We start from the raw sequence: 18771 nt of genomic DNA on the forward strand, positions 1-18771 counted from the left end.
GATGCCTTGTTATCTCAAGAAATCTGATTTACATAAACTTTTACTTCTTTAATGCTTTTTAAATATTCTGAGCAAACAATTCATGAGTACATCAAGTGAGATAGTTTTGATTATAACATAAAATAAATGTGATTATATCACAACATCATCAAAAAGGTTTAAATTAAATGGGAGGAAATCAGCATATGTCCACCCATTACCAAAATTTGACTATCATTTAAGGTTAAAACTTAACAAATTTGTCTGCACATCAAATTTCACAAATTTGAAACTTGCCTTAACCATTTTGATTAATAAGTTTCATCTACCATAATTAAAGTCTGAAGTGTTCATCAAGATAAGTAAATTTGCATATGGATAATACCCAATAACTTGTTTTTTCAGAATTTTTCACCATATGTATACTGAGAAATACAAATATTTTAATCTGCGTTGCCGTATGATATGATTGCACTTAGAACACCCAATTTACTTAAATCTTGGTTTACTTTTGACTTGATACCATAATCTTTAAAATCATTTGTCATCTTAATAAAAATATAAAGACAGGCAAAGTTTATTGGAAATGTTCAAATGGTATGTGGAAGCAAAAAATTACAGCCAGTATATGAGACCACTATTATGGTTTTTTAAAATTAACTTGGTCTAGCAAAAGTGATATCAAGAGTTAATCTTAGAAACTTGCTCAGTAAAAACATTTTCTAGTATAACATGTTCTTTAAAAAGCAAATGCTGCCGTCTTTGGAATCTTAATCTAAAAATGTGGCCAGGCGCGATGGCTCACGCCTGTAATCCCAACACTTTGGGAGGCTGAGGCGGGTGGATCACAAGGTCAGGAGTTCAAGACCAGCCTGGCCAACATGGTGAAACCCCATCTCTACTAAAAATAAAAAACTCAGCCAGGCGTGGTGGCGGGTGCCTGTAATCCCAGCTACTCGGGAGGCTGAAGCAGGAGAATTGCTTGAAATCAGAAGGTGGAGGTTGCAGTGAGCTGAGATCGTGTCACTGCACTCCAGCCTGGGCAAAAGAGCGAAACTCCATCTCAAATAAACAAACAAATAAATAACAAAAAACAAAAATAAATAAATAACAAAAAACAAAAATGTTGCATTAAACTTAGTTTTTGTCTCTCCTTTCCACTCTTATTCTTAAATCTGAAGCTCATCGAGTAAGTGAAATATTTAAAGAATATGATAGGCCAGCAAGAAGAAGTATTATGTAGTACCATAGTTAGTAAATTCGTAAAACCTTGGAAGCCATTATTTGGTCCCACTTGGAGTTTAGTGTTTTTGAAGTGTGTAGCTTCATTCAGATAGCTCTTTAAATAATTAAAATATAAGAGCAAACAAACCAAACTACCTGACTATAAACAGGAAAAGTTAACCCTCAAAGAGAGTTCTCCTTGTGAATTCTCTTTATGCTGGCAAATAGCTCTAGGATTAAAGGCACATTAGGGTTTCCTTCAGTTTGTTTATTCTAAGCTTTTACTGTGCTTTCTTACTGAACAAGTTTCTGATGTATAAAACTTGCATCCGATTTCTTTGGAAATAGTTTCACAAAAGTTATTTTAATCAGTATTTTTACATTGCCTTTCCAGTGTCCAGAAGTGTTTCTAAACTTAGAAAGTGACCTATAGTTTTTTAAAATTATGTTTTCCTAGAACGTGCCAAATTTTGATTTACTCTAACAATCAGTACTTTTCTTCAGATGCTTTGTTCTGTTTAGAACAAAAATGCACTATAGTTTTTAAAGAATCATGCATCTTTGGGTTGGCCCAGGATCAAATTTGATATTGAATAATTTATTCCAGGGCAGCTTTCATAAACATACTTCATAGATGTTGTTTTGAAATGTTTCTAAATATCTAAAATCATTTCAACAGCAGAAATGATTTTTATTTTAACAAAAGATTATGATAGCCCTTGTAGTGTTTAAAAGTGGTCATATTTATTACTGACTTTGAGTCAGGTGTTAAAATAGCAGTGCCACAGCTCGTCTCTTGCCTTAGTGTGCTGCTGTGAGAGTCACAGTGGAAACCGCAGGGAGGAGGTGTGTTCCTAAGAACCAAAATCCAGCGCAGCATCCTGTGAAGCCACGTGTAATGATGGTCCCATAAGGAAAGTATGTGAATATGGCTCTCGTAAAGGATTAACTATTGTAATTTTAGCTTATGCTCTGTATTCTGTTTTCTATGGAATTATTTAAGCCCTTTTAGTGACCTTTGTCCTGGCCCATTTAAAAACTAAAATGTAGTATATATTGTATAAAATGGAAATATCATATTGCTTCATTAGGGGAAACTGTACATAGGCATTGAAAGAAGGGTAAAAGCAAGCAGTTTTATCAGGCAATTGTAAAACACCAAAAATATAGATTCGTCTTTGATGTGTAACACACTAAATGTATTTTGTACAGCATCTGGTTTAAAAGGTGCCTTACTAAGTTTACCATTACTTGCTTTGTTCTATATACAGATTATGTCCAATGTATCATTTTGAAGTAAATAACCTTATTTTAGTATACTTTAGTGATGTGTTTTGTGATGCTACACTCAGACGGTATTGTGCATCAGAAGGCATCTGTTGAGATTTTTGTAATGATTAAGTTAGTGTATGTACATATGTTCCTGAGATGTACACTTCAACTACCAGAAACCCAGTATGGAGCACAGGTAGGTACACGCTTGCCTTGTGGAGATAGAGAACTTCTAAACCTATCACGGTGCAGGGGTTTTTCCTTTAAAAAACAAAACAAAACATTGTTTTCTTTTTCTTTTCTTTTTTTTTTTTTTTGAGACGGAGTTTTGCTCTTGTTGCCCAGGCTGGAGTGCAATGGCACGATCTCAGCTCACTGCAACCTTTGCCTCCTGGGTTCAAGCAATTCTCCTGCCTCAGCCTCCCGAGTAGATGGAACTACAGGTGTTTGCCACCATGCCTGGCTAATTTTTTGTATTTTTAATAGAGACAGGGTTTCACCATGTTGGCCAGGCTGGTCTCGAACTCCTGACCTCAGGTGGCCCACTTGCCTTGGCCTCCCAAAGTGCTGAGCTTACAGGCATGAGCCACCATGCCCGGCCAAAACATTGTTTTCTGATTATGGAAATGTACTCATGGCAGAAAATTTGGGAAACAACAGGAAATAATAAAGCAAATAAAAATCACTCAAAATTCTATTGCCAGACATTACCACTATATACATTTGAGTGTTTCTTTTCAATCTTTTTTTTTGAGAGAGTCTTGCTCTGTCACTCAAGGTGGAGTGCAGTAGCGCGATCTCGGCTCAGTGCAACCTCTGCCTCCTGGGTTCAAGTGATTCTCCTGCCTCAGCCTCCCAAGTAGCCGGGATTACAGGTGCGCACCACCACGCCCGGCTAATTTTTGTATTTTAGTAGAGATGCGGTTTCACCATGTTGGCCCAGGCTGGTCTCGAACTCCTGACCTCAAGTGATCTGCCTACCTCGGCCTCCCAAAGTGCTGGGATTACAGGAGTGAGCCACTGCACCCGGCCTTATTCTTTTTTATGTTGCATTTTTTGTAATATTAGGATCCTGGTATGCCATTAAATAGCCATTGAGAACTTTTTTTTTTTAATGACTGCACAATATTTGACTAAGAAGATGGAGTAATTTCTGTGCTCAATCCCCTATTGAATATTTGGATTATTTTCATTGTTTTGAAAAATAGATATTAAGCATCCTTATACATAAATCTTTATTTTCTTATATTACATTTCTGAAAATGAGACTAGTGGATATGAACTTTTAAAAGATCCTTTAAGATGGAAAAACTAAGGTTCTTGGAAAACATTGCCATATTGCTACTCACAAAGCTTTTCATTTTCATTCCTGCTAGCAGTTCATGAGCTTAGAGCGATGGGATGCATTTACCTGGCCTTAAGATGCTCCTGCTGCAATGGGAAGTGAAGCCTTGGATAGCTTTCCTCCTCCTGTGCAATACTTTCTTGTCATTTTCCCACCTGCACTGAGTCCCACCGTCAGTCAGGGCTGTTTTCAGGTGTATGTGAATTCATCCCGGCAATGTGCCTTCTGCTGCCTTTTCCTAGGGAACTGAACACGTTAAATCACAGACGAGATGTGGCACTGATTATTGTTCCTCAAAAGAAATGTGTGTCTGAAGATAGCCTCTTACAGATTCCTCACGGGAGTCTCTGTTCAGTGTCATTGTAAGTTTCTCAGAATAATCGCAGGCGCTCTGATGCAGCCTGGTAAAGAAGACTCAGTGATTTCTGGGAACTGCAAATGCTTGCCAGCTTTCCTTCTGTCTGTGGAAACACTGAATGAATGTATTCATTTCTCCTTTCCAGCAATCTGTTAGTCTCACTGCTCCATTCCAAGGTTTCTTTAATATTATTAACAGAGCAGACATTAAGAAACAGAATTGTCTAATCCTTGTTCTTCCAAAATAGGTTTAATCCTTGTAGATAGTTTCAAGCAGACAGTAAGTCAGTTACTAAGTTTTCACTTGGAGAAACATTTGCTGATAGTAGTAGCATATTGACCATTTCTGACATGTCATCCTTATATCAAGTTAGGTGCACGCTCCTACACAGCCTTGGCTCAGCCCTTGGAGCATACAGTCTTGACTGGGTGGACATAAACCGCTGAAAGTGGCCAGCAGTGAGCAGAGGCCACCTACTATCAGCGGCACTGCTGCAGGCATGGAGACTTAAATGTGTGAGTGCTGGTATAAGCAGAAGTGGGAGAGTCACCTCGATGCTGGGATCCAGATGGCGGCTTATTTCAAGTGCAGTGGCACATATAAAAAATATTTTTGGAAGGGAGCAAGGACTAGGGCTGAAAGGTTCATTCATAATCTTTTTTTCTTTTTTTTTTAGGTGGAGTCTCGCTCTGTCACCCAGGCTGGAGCGCAGTGGGGTGATCCCAGCTCACTGCAACCTCCATCTCCCGGGTTAAAGCAATTCTCCTGCCTCAGCCACCTGAGAAGTTGGGATTACAGGCGTGCACCACCACACTCAGCTAATTTTGTATTTTTAGTAGAGACGGGGTTTACCATGTTGGCCAGGCTGGTCTCGAACTCCCAACCTCAGGTGATCTGCCCACCTTGGCCTTCCAGAGTGCTGGGATTATAGGCATGAGCCACTGCGCCCAGCCCATAATCTCCTTTTGACATAGGAATTGTTAATTCACATATTCCATCAACCTATTGCTCCTCTGAATCTTAGCAGCTTCTTGGTCTTTGTTCAAATGAAATCTAAGTCAATTCCATATCTCTCAATGTCCCTACATCCACCTCAGTGCTTATATCCTAATTTTGTCTTTTTTAGAGACAGTCTCGCACTGTCACCCAGGCTAGTGTGCAGCGGCTGTTCACAGGCATAATCATAATGCACTGTAGCCTCAAACTCCTGATCTCAAGCCATCCTCCCACCTCAGCCTCCTGAGTAGCTGGGACCATGCCACCATGCCTGGCTCACATTCTAAACATTATGCAGGAAGCTCAAAGTGAAAATCAATATGGAATGTTTATATTGAAAATATTTTTGGCCGGGTGCAGTGGCTAATGCCTCTAATCCCGGCACTCTGGGAGGCTGAGGCGGGCAGACCACCTGAGGTCAGGAGCAGCCTGGCCAACATATAGTGAAACCCTGTCTCTACTATAAGGTACAAAAATTAGCTGGGTGTGGTGGTACTCGCCTGTAGTCCCAGCTCCTTGGGAAGCTGAGGCAGGAGAATTGCTTGAACCCAGGAGGCGGAGGTTGCAGTGAGCTGAGATCGCACCACTGCATTCCAGCCTGGGCAACAGAGCAAGACTCCGTCTCTCAAAAAAAAAAAAAAAAAAAAATATATATATATATATATATATATACACACACACACACACACACACACATATATATACACACACATATATATACATATATACACACACATATATACATATATATACACACATATATATATACATATATATATGTATATTCAAGCGATGTGAAGAAAATATTGGGCCCCTTGTTTTTCTTTAATGGAAGAGCCATTTTTAAAAGCCAATTTAGAATCCAGATGATGACATCTGTTGCTCTACTGTATGACTGAAATGCAGGTCAGTGTTGAAAAACATAAAAAATTGGAAGTCTCCACTGAAAGACCTACACTGCTGTGGGAGGGATTTTAGTCAGACATTTCAAAAGCAATTTTTATTACTTGATCCTGTCCTCATACTTGGCTAGGAGTTCAGCTGGAGATAGAATCTAACTCTGAAGATGATACTCCATGATCTTCTAGCATCCCTTGTCGCCAGTGAGAAGTCTGATGTGGATCTAATAAGTGACATGTTATACAGGTCAACTTATTTTCAAGAAATAGAATTTTCTTTTTATTATTGATGTTGGAAGTTGAAACTGGCCATATCTAAATATATTCATTCTGTTTCTTAGTACTAATGGGGTCTTTTCTTAGACCTGGGAAATTTTCTCCCATTATTTCTTTTGTTTCTTCCCTTTTTTCTTTCTTTTCCTTTTCTCTTTCTAGAACTTTCTAGAACAAATCTCAGGTCCCCTAGATGTTTCTTCCATAATTGTTACTATGCTTCTCATATGTTTCATCCTACCTTCTACTTTTGTCAGCCCATCTGAGTTTATTTCAACAGCCAAATGTTTTATTTTGAAATGATTCCAGGCTTCCATTAAAGTTTCATGAATAGTATAAGGACTGCCATTTACCCTTCACCCAGATTCATAAACTGCTAACATTGCACAATTGCTTTGTCATTCTGTGTGTGTGTATAGGAATCACAGAGACTCATCTTGTAATGTTTGTAATGTCCATGTATCGTGTATGCACACATTTTTTTCTGACCTATTAGAAGCAAATTACAGAGCTAATACCCCTTTATCCCTAAATACTTCAGGGATGTTCTATTACTTAACCAATTATGTTTATCAGAACCAGGAAAGTTCACATTGATACAATAGCAATGACCAACAATACCATAATCTATAGACCTTACTGAAGTTTTGCCAATTGTTATTTTGGTGTGGTTGGGTTTTTTGTTTGTTTGAGATAGGGTCTCACTCTGTCACCCAGGCTGGAGTACAGTGGCACAGTCATATCTCACTTCAACCTCAAACTTTGGGCTTCAAGCGATCCTCCCGCCTCAGCCTCCCAAAGGGCTATGATTACAGGCATGAGCCACCATGCTGGCCTCATTTCCCCTTTCCTTCTCAAAAGGATTCTGGCTTTCCCTACTGCATTCATCCACCTCCACTACCCGCTCCAAGAGAGCTGAGTAATTGTCAAGCCAGGTTTGGGGAGCTTTCTTGATGGAGGGGATGGAAGGAGGGTGGTGCTCAAGCTACAGCAGGGAGAGCTTTTCTGTTTTTGAGCTAAAGACATAACAGAGGGTGCAGAGGCTGAGAAAAGGAGAGTTCTAAGCAACATGTCACGAGCTATGTAACCTCTTCACACTGCTTCTGAAATAAAATCTAACAGTAGGAGTGACTTTGACATTATGTTGTGGTTTCTGCAGACAACTTGGGATTGGCCCCTGTGGGTTTGTTAAGGGCATGTTTGTCAGAGTATGGGGGCTCCCTGCTTCCAGAGGCCCAGCAGCTGCTGTGTACCTGGGGTTCAGGGCTGACGGCAGGGCTGGAGTTCTGGCACACAGTGACCCCAAGTGTGTTTATTTTTTTCCTTGTGGTGATGGTTGAACTGTTTTAGGGTTGGTTTTTGTTTTTGTTTTTTTTCAACTTTTATTTTAGATTCGGGGGCTACATGTACAGATCTGTTACCTAGGTATGTTGTGTGATGCTAAGGTTTGTGGTATGATTGATGCCATCACCCACATACTGAACATAGTACCCAACAGTTAGTTTTTCAACCCTTGCCTCCCCAACATGTCTCAAGGGCTGGGTTTGAGTTTGGGGCTCCGCCCAAATCACTCCCATCTCCCCAGCGGTCTCACATGTTTGGGGTCATGATTTCCTGTTGCTGTTTCATTTCAGACCTGATCCCTTCTATTTTTCAGGAATTACTAAAATGTCCTGATGTACTTATGGTACCGTCTCTTGTTTTCCAATTGGAGATTTTTTTTTTTTTTTGAGATGGAGTTTCATTCACTCTTGTTGCGCAGGCTGGAGTGCAACGGCTCGATCTCAGCTCATTGCAACTTCTGCATCCCAGGTTCAAGTGATTCTCCTGCCTCAGCCTCCCGAGTAGTGGGGATTGCAAGCACCCGCCACCACGCCTGGCTAATTTTTATATTTTTAGTAGAGATGGGGTTTCATCACATTGGCCAGGATGGTCTTGAACTCGTGACCTCAGGTGATCCACCCGCCTCGGCCTCCCAAAGTGCTGAGATTACAGGCATGAGCCACCAATTTGGGGATTTTAAAATATTTTTTCCACATCAGGTTTGCAGGTACCACCGTGTGCTCCGTCCATTGTGGTGTTTTGGGTGCCACAGTGAGGGTGCTGACCGCTGGTCTGGGTAACGGGGGGTCTGCTTGCAGGACAGGAGGAGCCTCCACCCAGGTGGAGACAGGAAGTCTATCAGATGAACTTCAGAAGTCTTGCTAATCTGGGGGCTCCTAATTTTAGGACCATTTAAACAGAAAATTTGCCCTTAAACTTGATGTTAAGGTTTTGTGAAATGCAGTCATATATGTTTTGTTGCATGGAAAACACCCTGTCAAGAAGAACCATTTCTCTAGTTCTCATCCCAGAAACTTCTGGAGTGACACATCCATGCTGTTGGCAGAGCTTGCCCGTTAGCACTTTCACGTATAATCTTCCTCTCAAAGAGGACCAACTGTATGAGGGTTGGATGACATGTACCCCTTCCAGAAGGGATCAATTCACTTCATTTACTATGGGCAGTAACTTCCAAAGGATAAGACTGCATTACCTAATGTCTCAACTGTTACCAGCAGAGCCTGACCAGTCACTGCATGATTGAGCAGAAAGAAGACACAGCACAGTCTGCAGCAGCAAGGCTCACCTGCTACTGGGCTTCTAATTTTTGTTCTGGCGTGGCCGTCTGCTTCATGCCTTGGGGCAGAATTGGTCTTGGTAACTGAGAGCTGCACTGGGGGTGGGTGATACTTAAACCTGTGATTAAGATAATAATAAAATGCCAGAGGCCAGGCGTGGTGGCCCACACCTGTAATCCCAGCACTTTGGGAGGCTGAGGTGGGAGGATCATTTGAGGTCAGGAATTCAAGACCAGCCTGGCCAACATGGTGAAACCCTGTCTCTACTAAAAATACAAAAATTAGGCGGGCATAGTGGTGGGTGCCTCTAAAACCAGTTACTCGAGAGGCTGAGGCAGGAGAATTGCTTGAGCCCGGGAGGCAGAGGTTGCAGTGAGCCGAGATTGCGCCACTGCACTCCAGCGTGGGTGACAGAACAAGACGCCGTCTCAAAAAAGAATGCCAGAATACCTAATTAGAGCTGTAAGATCAACCACCTCACACTAAAGACAAAGTTCAAGAGAGGTTGTGATTTACCGCAGGTCAAACATTAGCAGTGTGGCCTGGCATACTGTTCCTTTTAACACCGATGTTTTAGCACATTGAGTGCACAAAACTTAGTGCTAAATAAATGCTGAGGAACAAGTGAAGTAATGACTCCTAGCAAACAATGAGAAGTGCTGGTAACCTTGTTAACGCCAACAAGCAACTCACTACAAAGTCCAGTCTGATTTTTTTTTTTTTTGAGACAGAGTCTCGCTCTGTCTCCCAGGCTGGGGTGCAGTGTCACCATCTCAGCTCACTGCAACCTCCGCCTCCCGGGTTCAACCGATTCTCCTGCCTCAGCAATCTGATTTTCTTATAGAGAAGACTATATTCAACAAATTTTGAGTACTTAATACCAAAAAAAACCTTGTTTCTGGTAGCTAGATGACTGTTTTCTCAGGCCAGTTTGCTATAGGATCTGAACTTTTTTGAAAACCATATGCTGGTATATTACAGGAATAATTGCAGCTATGAGCTGTACTGTCTAGCCCAGTATTAGTATCTTTGCCTAGTGTGGAAGCTTCCAAGTCTTTTATGTAGAATAAACGGAAATCATTCTACATAACAGGGCCTGGAATAATCAGTCACATTTACCCACATAGTTTCACGTTGTCCCATATTTTTTTTACCTACTCTACCAATTATTTTTGCCCTCCAGAAGTAAATGAGGCAGAGATTTGAAGGGCATCACTTTATTCCAAAGTTGATCATTAGTGAGGGGGATTTTTACAGTCTTTCCCTCCTCCCTCAGCTGCCTCCTGCTTAGAGATGCTAACAAGAATTACGATGGTCCTAAGATACTGGAGGAAGTAAAAAAGTTGAAGGCCCTACACATTTTAGTTCACGTTTGGCATTTCTTGGTCTTTACCCTACGTAAGGCAAGGAGAAAAAGACATGAAATTTAAATTACAGATAAACACAAGTGTATTAGTCCATTTTCACACTGCTACCAAGAATTGCCCAAGACTGGATAATTTATAAAGGAAAGAGGTTTAATTGACTCACTGTTCCACATGGCTGGGGAGGCCTCAGGAAACTTACAATCATGGCAGACAGTGAAGAGGAACCAAGGCATCTTCACAAGGTGGCAGGAAGGAGAATGAACACAGGAGGAACTATCAAACTTATAAAATCATCAGATCTCTTGAGAACTATCACAAGAACAGCATGGGGGAACCGCCCCCAAGATCCAATTACCTCCACCTGATCTCTCCCTTGACATGTGGGGATTATAGGGATTACAATTCAAGATGATATTTTAGGTGGGGGCACCGCTAAACCATATCCTACAAGGAATGACTGAAACTAAAGATACTAATTTCCTTTCCCTTGGTTGGCCAGGCTGTCGTCTTCATTACTGACTAATAGAGACCAAGCAGGTTGGTTTAATCCCATTGCCCTCTAGTGCTTTCCAATGTTGGTCAAAATGTTGCCTCCATTTTAAACATTCCTCCTGGGGAAGAATGTCTTTCTATCATACGATAAGGGAGAAGAGAAGAGGAAGCAAGAGAAAAGTTTAAAGTGTGGTACAGAAGTTTCCAACCACAGGAGGAGCAAAACACCAAAGAAGTTGTAGAATACAGGGTGTGGTGAAGAGTTGGAGCCCAGGCCGTGCTGTCTGAGAAGGCATGCCAAGCCAAGGTTCAGGCTTCCTAGGACCATGTCCTGCCCGGAGAAGCATTCCAGTCCTTCTCATCATGGAGAAATGGCCAAGCCCCGTGTGGTTAGAGGGAGGCCACGTACACCACACCGTCTTTGCAGAAGGTTTCCAGGGAAGAGACAGACCAACTGAATGACCTCTAGCCCATCCTTGGCCAGAGCCCCAGGCCGAGGAGAGCTGGGCGAGTCCATGATGTCTGATCAGATCGGGGCTGGGGTTCAGGTCTTAAACATCAGGAAGCCCCCAAATGCAGTGCCTGACAGGCTTCTCTTTGTTATTGATCCCTGGGTTAACTCAAACCACACTCGCTCACCCTTCTGCAGCTCAGCCATGGCAAAGACCGTTGCTGTGCTTCCACTCCCCTGCCCAGTGGTACAGACTGGAGTCCGATGGTGACCTCCAAACACCAGCTGCCCGGTACCTGGCCCTGGGCCAAATTCAACGCTCACTGCAAACAGGTAGACACCACGCTCAGGGGCTCGGAAGTAGCCATGTTCAGGGAAGTAGCTGCTGCCAACGTTGATGTATGTGGTGTTGAACTTCACTGTCTGCAGGGCAGCCGTCCCTTCTGAAAAGCTGGCATAGAAGGCCACAGGGGATCCTGAAACATAACAGGACAGTGCTTAGTGACTCATCCCTTACACCGTTGGGTGGGAAATTAAACCCTGAGACCTACTGTCCTCACCTTATTAGCAATGGAAATAGGTCACTATTTCTAGATAACCTAGATATTCCCAACAGCAGTGTTATTGCAGGAGAAAAGCTAGATGGCCAATTCTGTTTTTCACTAATAGGAAGGAAAATGCAAGTCTGTTGTCTGAGCTGGTGTACATTTTAACAAAATACTTTCATTTTTTTTTTAGACAGGGACTCACTCTGTCTCCCAGGCTGGAGTGCAGCAGTGGTCATGACTCACTGAAGCCCTTTTTTTTTTTTTTAACGTAGAGATGGAGTCTTACTATGTTGCCCAGGCTGATCTCGAGCTCCTGGGCTCAAGTGATCCTCCAGCCTCAGCTTCCCAAAATGTTGGGCTTACAGGTGAGCCACCATGCCCAGCCACAAAGCACTTTCTCGTTTGATCCCTTTTCCTTCCAACTTCCTTGAGAGACAGTATCCCTGATTGACAAAACAGGTTGAATCCTCACCGGCTGCCCAAGGCTACATGGTTTGTAAATGGCAGGCTGGGACAGGAACACGGGTCTCTGACTCCCAGACGACCACCACTTGCTAGGAATCTTGAGATACTCAGGGGAGAGGGAGAAAATATCCATCCTCAAGGTAATAATAATGCTAACACTGGGAAGGTATCTGCAGAGCCATGAAGGCTGGATCCTCCTGGATGTTGAAGACAGAACCTTGGAGAAAGAAGGAAAGAGCAGGTGGAGCCAGGGAAGAGAAGCCCCTTCAAGCTGGTCTTCTTTTTTTTAGTTGATAAAGGGTCTCTTGTTGCCCAGACTGGAGTGCATTGGCGATCATGGCTCACTGCAGCCTCAACTTCCTGGGCTCAAGCAATCCTCCCACCTCAGCCACCTGAGTAGCTGGGTCTACAGGCATATGCCATCATGCCTGGCTAATTTTTTATTTTTTGTAGAGACAGAGTCTTGCTCTGTTGCCCAGGCTGGTCTCAAACTCCTGAGCTCAAGTGGTCCTCCCACCTCAACCCCGCAAAGTGCTGGGATTACAGGTGTGAGCCACTGTTCCTGGCCAAGCTGGTCATCTTACATATGGGTAAATTGAGGCCCAGAAAGAAAAAGCTTATTGCTCCAGACCACACAACTAGTAAATTACCAAGCCTCCTGGGAGCAGACCTTGAATCTCTAGACTTCTGGTTCTCTGCAGGGACCACTTTGGCCAGCCTTAGGACAGGAACACTGACAGAACACTGGTGCCAGGCCCATGCACGGGCACAGAGGCAGAGGAAGCTGCCATGTGTGGAGGGTGTACAAACAGCCAGGAAGAAGCCAGTCCTGCTGCCTGGACAGCATGGTTGGGCAGCTGGGGACAGGGTCATGAGATGGCACAGGAAAGGTAAGTCCTACTTGGGTCCTGGCTGTGACACTGGCCTTGGCACCAATGAGGTCATGTCCACCATGGGGTTCCTCAACCTGCTCCCTCTGTAGGGGTTTAAAACAAGGTCCCCATTTCTTAGGTGATAAAACCAAAGCCTTCAGAGGAGCAGTTTGCTGAGCAATTACTGACTTGGGTCCCGGAACTCAAGCCTCAGCTCTTTGACTCCCAATCCAGCAAGCCTTTGTGAATAAAAAAATGTTGCTTTTCTCTAGTTCTGGAAGATTTTCTGAGAATTAGACAGTTGAGAATAGCTTTCTCATTTGTGTTCAGATTGCGTCAAATCAGCCGGGCGCAGTGGCTCACGCCTGTAATCCCAGCACTTTGGGAGGCCAAGGCAGGCGGATCACCTGAGGTCGGGAATTCGAGACCAGCGTGACCAACATGGAGAAATCCCATCTCTACTAAAAATACAAAATTAGCCAGGTGTGGTGGGGCATACCTGTAATCCCAGCTACTTGGGAGGCTGAGGCATGAGAATCGCTTGCACCTGGGAGGCGGAGGTTGCCGTGAGCCGAGATCACGCCGTTGCACTCCAGCCTGGGCAACAAGAGTGAAACTCCTTCCAAAAAAAAAAAAAAAAAAATGCCGGCCGCAATGGCTCACGCCTGTAATCCCAGCACTTTGGAAGGCCGAGATGGGCGGATCACGAGGTCACGAGATAGAGACCAGCCTGGCCAACGTGGTGAAATCCCGTCTCTACTAAAACTACAAAAATTAGCTGGGCATGGTGGCAGGCGCCTGTAATCCTAGCTACTCGGGAGGCTGAGGCAGGAGAATCGTTTGAACCCGGAAGGCGGAGGTTGCAGTGAGCCGAGATCGTGCCATTGCACTTCACCCTGAGCGAAAGGGCGAGACTCCGTCTCAAAAAAAAAAAAAAAAAAAAGATTGTGCCCAAGTCAGAGGCCGGCGGCTGCCTCTGCAATTCCCCTAACACCCTGCAGGTGGTTCTCTCGCCTTGCCGAAGGAAGGCCGGCCCGCAGCGCCCTCTACCGGTGCTAGGCCCTCGTTCCGGCCGTTCCGTCCGGGCGCCTGCGCAGGGAGTTCCGCCGCAGAGAGAGACCCCCCCCCAACCCAGCCTTGCGCCTGACAGGCCCTAAGATGCGGGAAGGGCTGTGCAAACTCAGAGTGTGCTTCCCTGCAGGGCACACATTCAAGCCCTACAGCCTTCCTACAAACAAATAAAGGGAAATTTGGGGTGTGTGTGTGTGTTTGAGACAGAGTCCTACTCTGCCGCCCAGGCTGGAGTGCAATGGAGCTATCTTGGCTCACAGCAACCTCTGCCTCCCAGGTTCAAGCGATTCTCCTGCCTCAGCCTTCCAGGTAGTTGGGATTACAGGTGCCTACCACCACACCTGGCTAATTTTTTTTTTTTTTTTTTTTTTTTTTTTTTTGACAGTTTCACTCTTCTTGCCCAGGCTGAAGTGCAGTGGCGCAATCTCGGCTCACTGCAGCCTCTGCCTCCCGGGTTCAAGTGATTCTCCTGTCTCAGCCTCCCGAGTAGCTGGGATTAGGCGCCTGCCACCACACCCGGCTAATTTTGTATTTTTAGTAGAGATGGGGTTTCACCATGTTGGCCAGGCTGGTCTTGAACTCCTGACCTCAAGTGATCCACCCGCCTCGGCCTCCCAAACTGCTGGGATTATAGGCATGAGCCACTGCGCCCGGCCTGGAAATTTGTTTTTAAGGACATTTTTTTGAAATAAATATCGTCGTGGTAGACACATTTCCAAACCATGGGGCAAATTCTGAAAGTCATCAGCATATTGAAGCCTTGCACCACGCACGAGAGGAAACGAGAGAGAAGTGTCAGTGTCGGTGGACACAACCTGAACCCTGAAAATGCTGGGGAAATGGGAAAACGTTGACTGCGTTCCTACATGAGGTAAGCCTCGTGCTAGGTATTTGGTAAACGCAGCAGTCTTCATAACAAAACTTTGACGTGGGTAGGGATTCTGCCATTTTACTGAGGAAGAAACAGACAAGTGATGCCAGAGCCTGGGTGCTTCCCACTGCTCCACATTGCCTCTTGGGCCATAGGGAGGGTCAGCTGGGGCAGGGGCTGCCTGGGACGGGACCTTCAACAAGGCTTTGGACTTGCCACACGCCAGGCTGCACATGGCCAAGATGGTGGCCTTGTACTTAGCCCTGTGTCTGGGTGGGGAGAGGCCACAGCTCCAAGGCCAGCCTCTGGCAGAGAGAGTCACTTGACACACAGAGCCTAGTTGTCCCCCTCCCAGGACCACACTCAGGGAGGGGATGGGAAGCTTGGTTGCACATGCCTTCAGCCTCAAAGCCAGCTCCCAGGCCCAGGGCCCTGCAGGGACCAGCCATGGAGGGCCTTTTGGAGGTGAAGAACCGGCACCCTAAAGACAGCGCTCCTCTGCTGCTCACTAGCTGTGCAAGCAGGAAACTTCTGTTTGCGCCTCAGTTTCAGGTAAGATGGAAGTGCTGATGAGTGTGTCATTGACCTGTTGGGATGGGTCATTGTGGTAAAGCCCAGGAAGGGGACTAGCACAGAGCGATGAGACAGGTTAACTGTATTTGCAGAGGGAATGAGCTCCTTTCAGGGCCCACGGCTTTCCCTGTACAGTCCACTGAGGTGTGTTCCAAGACCTTAGCAGGTGCCTGAAATCTCAGACAGTACCAAACCCTATATATACTATTTATTTTCCTCTATGTACATACCTATGCCAAAGTTTAACTTGTAAATTAGGCACAGTAAGAAATTGACAATAATAATAAAATATAAAGCAATTATAACAGTATACTGTAATAAAAGTTATATGAATGTGGTGTCTCCCTCTCTCAAAATCTTATTGTACTGTACTCACCTATTTTCTGATCGTGGTTGATGCAAGAAACTGAAATCAAGGCTGGGCACATGGCTCACACCTGTAATCCTAACACTTTAGGAGGCTGAGGTGGGCAGATTACTTGATCCCAGGAATTTGAGACCAGCCTGGGCAACATAGCAAGACCCTGTCTCTACAAAAAGTACAAAAATTAGCTAGGCATGGTGACACATGCCTGTAAGTCCCAGCTACTCTGGAGGCTGAAGTGGGAGGATCAGCTGAGCCTGGAGAGGTCTAGGCTGCAGTGAGCCATGATCCCACCACTGTACTCAAGCCTGGACGACAAAGTGAGACCCATCTTAAAAAAAAAAAGAAAAGAAAAGAAAAAGAAAAAAAAAAACAAAAAAAAACTAAAATCATGGAAAGTGAAACAGAGCTAAGTGGGGCTGCAAGTGGCCACAGTCCCTATCCACATTCTTCCTAGATACAGTGGCTTAAACGCACATGGGAATGAAGGGGGTGAGGTGAAGAGATGAGATGGGGGGACTTGAAGGCTGCCCTGGCAGGGCAGGAGGCGATGCCCTCTCTGCAGCAGGAGCAGTAGGCGGCACTAGTGTGCCTGTGGCCTCCAGGCTCTGCCGCTCACGGGCTCTGGCACTAGCAGGTGGTTCTTGTGACTTCTGTCTCCCCATAAGCCAGGTAGCTTGAGAGACCCACACCCCTGAGAAGCAGGTGGGCCAAGGGGAAGGTGGACCTAGTAGGGGTGACGGATGGCCATCCTGTTCTCTTTCTTCCTGGCCCTCTTGGAGGCAGAAGAGCTGCCGGCAGCCGGCCCTGGCCTCCTAGGCTCGTCCAGTCTCCCCAGCCCAGGAACTCACCTGCCTCCCAGAGCGCCGCGCCCAAGGCACCTGGCACAGGCCCTGTGACGCGTATGTCCACCAAAGGCTCCGCTTCCTTCTTGTCCCTCTTCCGGGGAGCTTCCAGGCCTTTCTGCTGCTTCTTCCCTTTCCTGCTCAGCATGGTCTGCAGCTTCCCCAGGTCCAGGCTGACGTTGGCTTCCATGAGCCCTTGGAAGTTCCCAAAGAGGCTGTGGAAGAGCCGCTGGTGCTGCTCCAAGCTGCGCTGAGTGGCGAAGAGTGCGTTGTGGAGGCCGTCAAGGGAGGCGTTGAGGGAGGCGGCCCCGGCCCCGGCCTCGGCCTCGCAGCACCGCCCGACATTCTTGACGTCGTTGCTCAGGCGCTGGAGCTCCCGCGCCAGCCCGGCCAGGGCGGTGGTGGCGGCCTCCTCGCGGCCCGCGTCGTGGCTGGGCTCCAGGTGCTCTGCCGGCCGCGGGGGCTCCGAGGCCTGCTCCAGGGCCGTCACTCGGGCGGCCAGCTCGTCCCAGCCGAGCGCCTGCTCCTGCAGCCCGCTAGCGGCGTCCTGCAGGGCCACGCGGATCTGCTCGTAGCTCAGGGGCAGCGGTCCCGGCGTCTGCTCAGACATCTCCTCCAGCACCTCCTCCCCGAAGAGCGCGGCCAGCACCGCCTCGTGCCGCAGCGCGTCCTCCAGCAGGGCGGCGAAGGCGCTGTGCAGCTGGCGCACCTCGTGGCGGGCCTCGGCCGCGGCCGCCTTCAGCGCGCCCACCTCGTCATCCAGCGCCTGCACTTGGCTCCGGAGCCGCGACGTGGCCGCCCGCGCCCGCTCGCCCTCCGCTTTGTGCGCGTCCACGGCCAGCGACACGGCGTCCACGGCGTTCTGCAGGGCCTGCAGGGAGGAGCCGTCCAGCTGCCGCCGCTCGTCCAGGCTCACCTGGGTCTCCTCCAGGGCACGCGTGGCGTCCCTCTGGCCCTCCCGGATGACGTCCAGGTCTAAATAGAGCTTCTGGCAATTGCAGTCCTTCACGTACTTGATGAGGTCGGCATGGCCACCCTGCAGGTGCTGCAGCGTGAGGTTGAGCTCCAGGAGCTGCCGCTCCACCTCCTCCTTGTTCTCCTCCATGATCAGAGACTTCTCCATCAGGATCACACGCAGCTCACGGAGCGCCGTGTGGTTCACCTGCAGCTCCTCCATCTGCCGCTCCACCTTGCTAATCTGATCGAAAGTCTCGTCCGATTCAGAGTACAGTTCCTTGATCTCATCCACGTGCCGGGTCAGGGTGGCCCTCATGTCCTCCAGGGTGTACTGCAACTCCTCCTCCCTGCGGGCCGTGGTCATGTGCAGCTCTGAGAGGTTCCTCTGCAGCTGGCCCAGCCTGGCCTGCAGGCTGTCCGGCTCAGGCCTTGCCCCAGCCCCGGGCGTTGCCAACACCAGACTGCCATTGGTCCCTGGGGCCTCCTGAGCCTTGTGCAGCCTCTTCAATTTGGTGTCCACATCGGCTTGGAGCTCTGAGATCGAGCGGTGCAGGGTAAAGTGCTGGGCGTGCAGGCGGTCCTCCACGTCCTGCCGCAGCTGACCCACTCTCTGAGTGTTCTCCTGGACCTTGGCCTCAAATTTGGCACCAAGCTCCTGGAAGTCAGCCCTGGCCACGGCACTGTCCTGGACTCCGGAGATGGCCTGGCGGTTGGCCTCCACATCAAGAGACAGGTTTCTTATGGCCTGGGTAAGGCTGTGCAGGCTTTGGTTAAAGCTCCTCCAGATGGGGCTGAAATGCACTTGTAGGAAGGTGTCCACGTGGGGTAGCAGCACCTGCTCCAAGGATCTATCAGGGAACTCTGCAACAGACATGTGGTGTGACACAAGCCCTGCAGGAGCAGACACTCCTCCCAGGCTGGGACCAGC

General features: G+C 46.8%; 1 protein-coding gene across 6 annotated transcripts in view; it reads right to left on the minus strand.

Annotated features, from left to right (window-relative positions):
- Window positions 1-10463: 10463 nt before the first annotated feature.
- The window catches only part of MMRN2 (multimerin 2), a 35951-nt gene continuing 27643 nt past the window's right edge, over window positions 10464-18771 (minus strand). For all 6 annotated transcript variants that reach the window (XM_055093093.2, XM_063607780.1, XM_055093092.2 and 3 more), the window contains 2 exons: window positions 16893-18704; window positions 10464-11753 (listed from right to left, as the gene is read on the minus strand). In XM_055093093.2, coding sequence (XP_054949068.1) covers window positions 11371-11753; window positions 16893-18704 — 2195 coding nt within the window. In that variant the 3' untranslated portion in view covers window positions 10464-11370. The remainder of the gene's footprint in view (window positions 11754-16892; window positions 18705-18771) is intronic.

This window comes from Pan paniscus, chromosome 8, assembly GCF_029289425.2.
Source record: "Pan paniscus chromosome 8, NHGRI_mPanPan1-v2.0_pri, whole genome shotgun sequence".
NCBI lineage: Eukaryota > Metazoa > Chordata > Mammalia > Primates > Hominidae > Pan > Pan paniscus.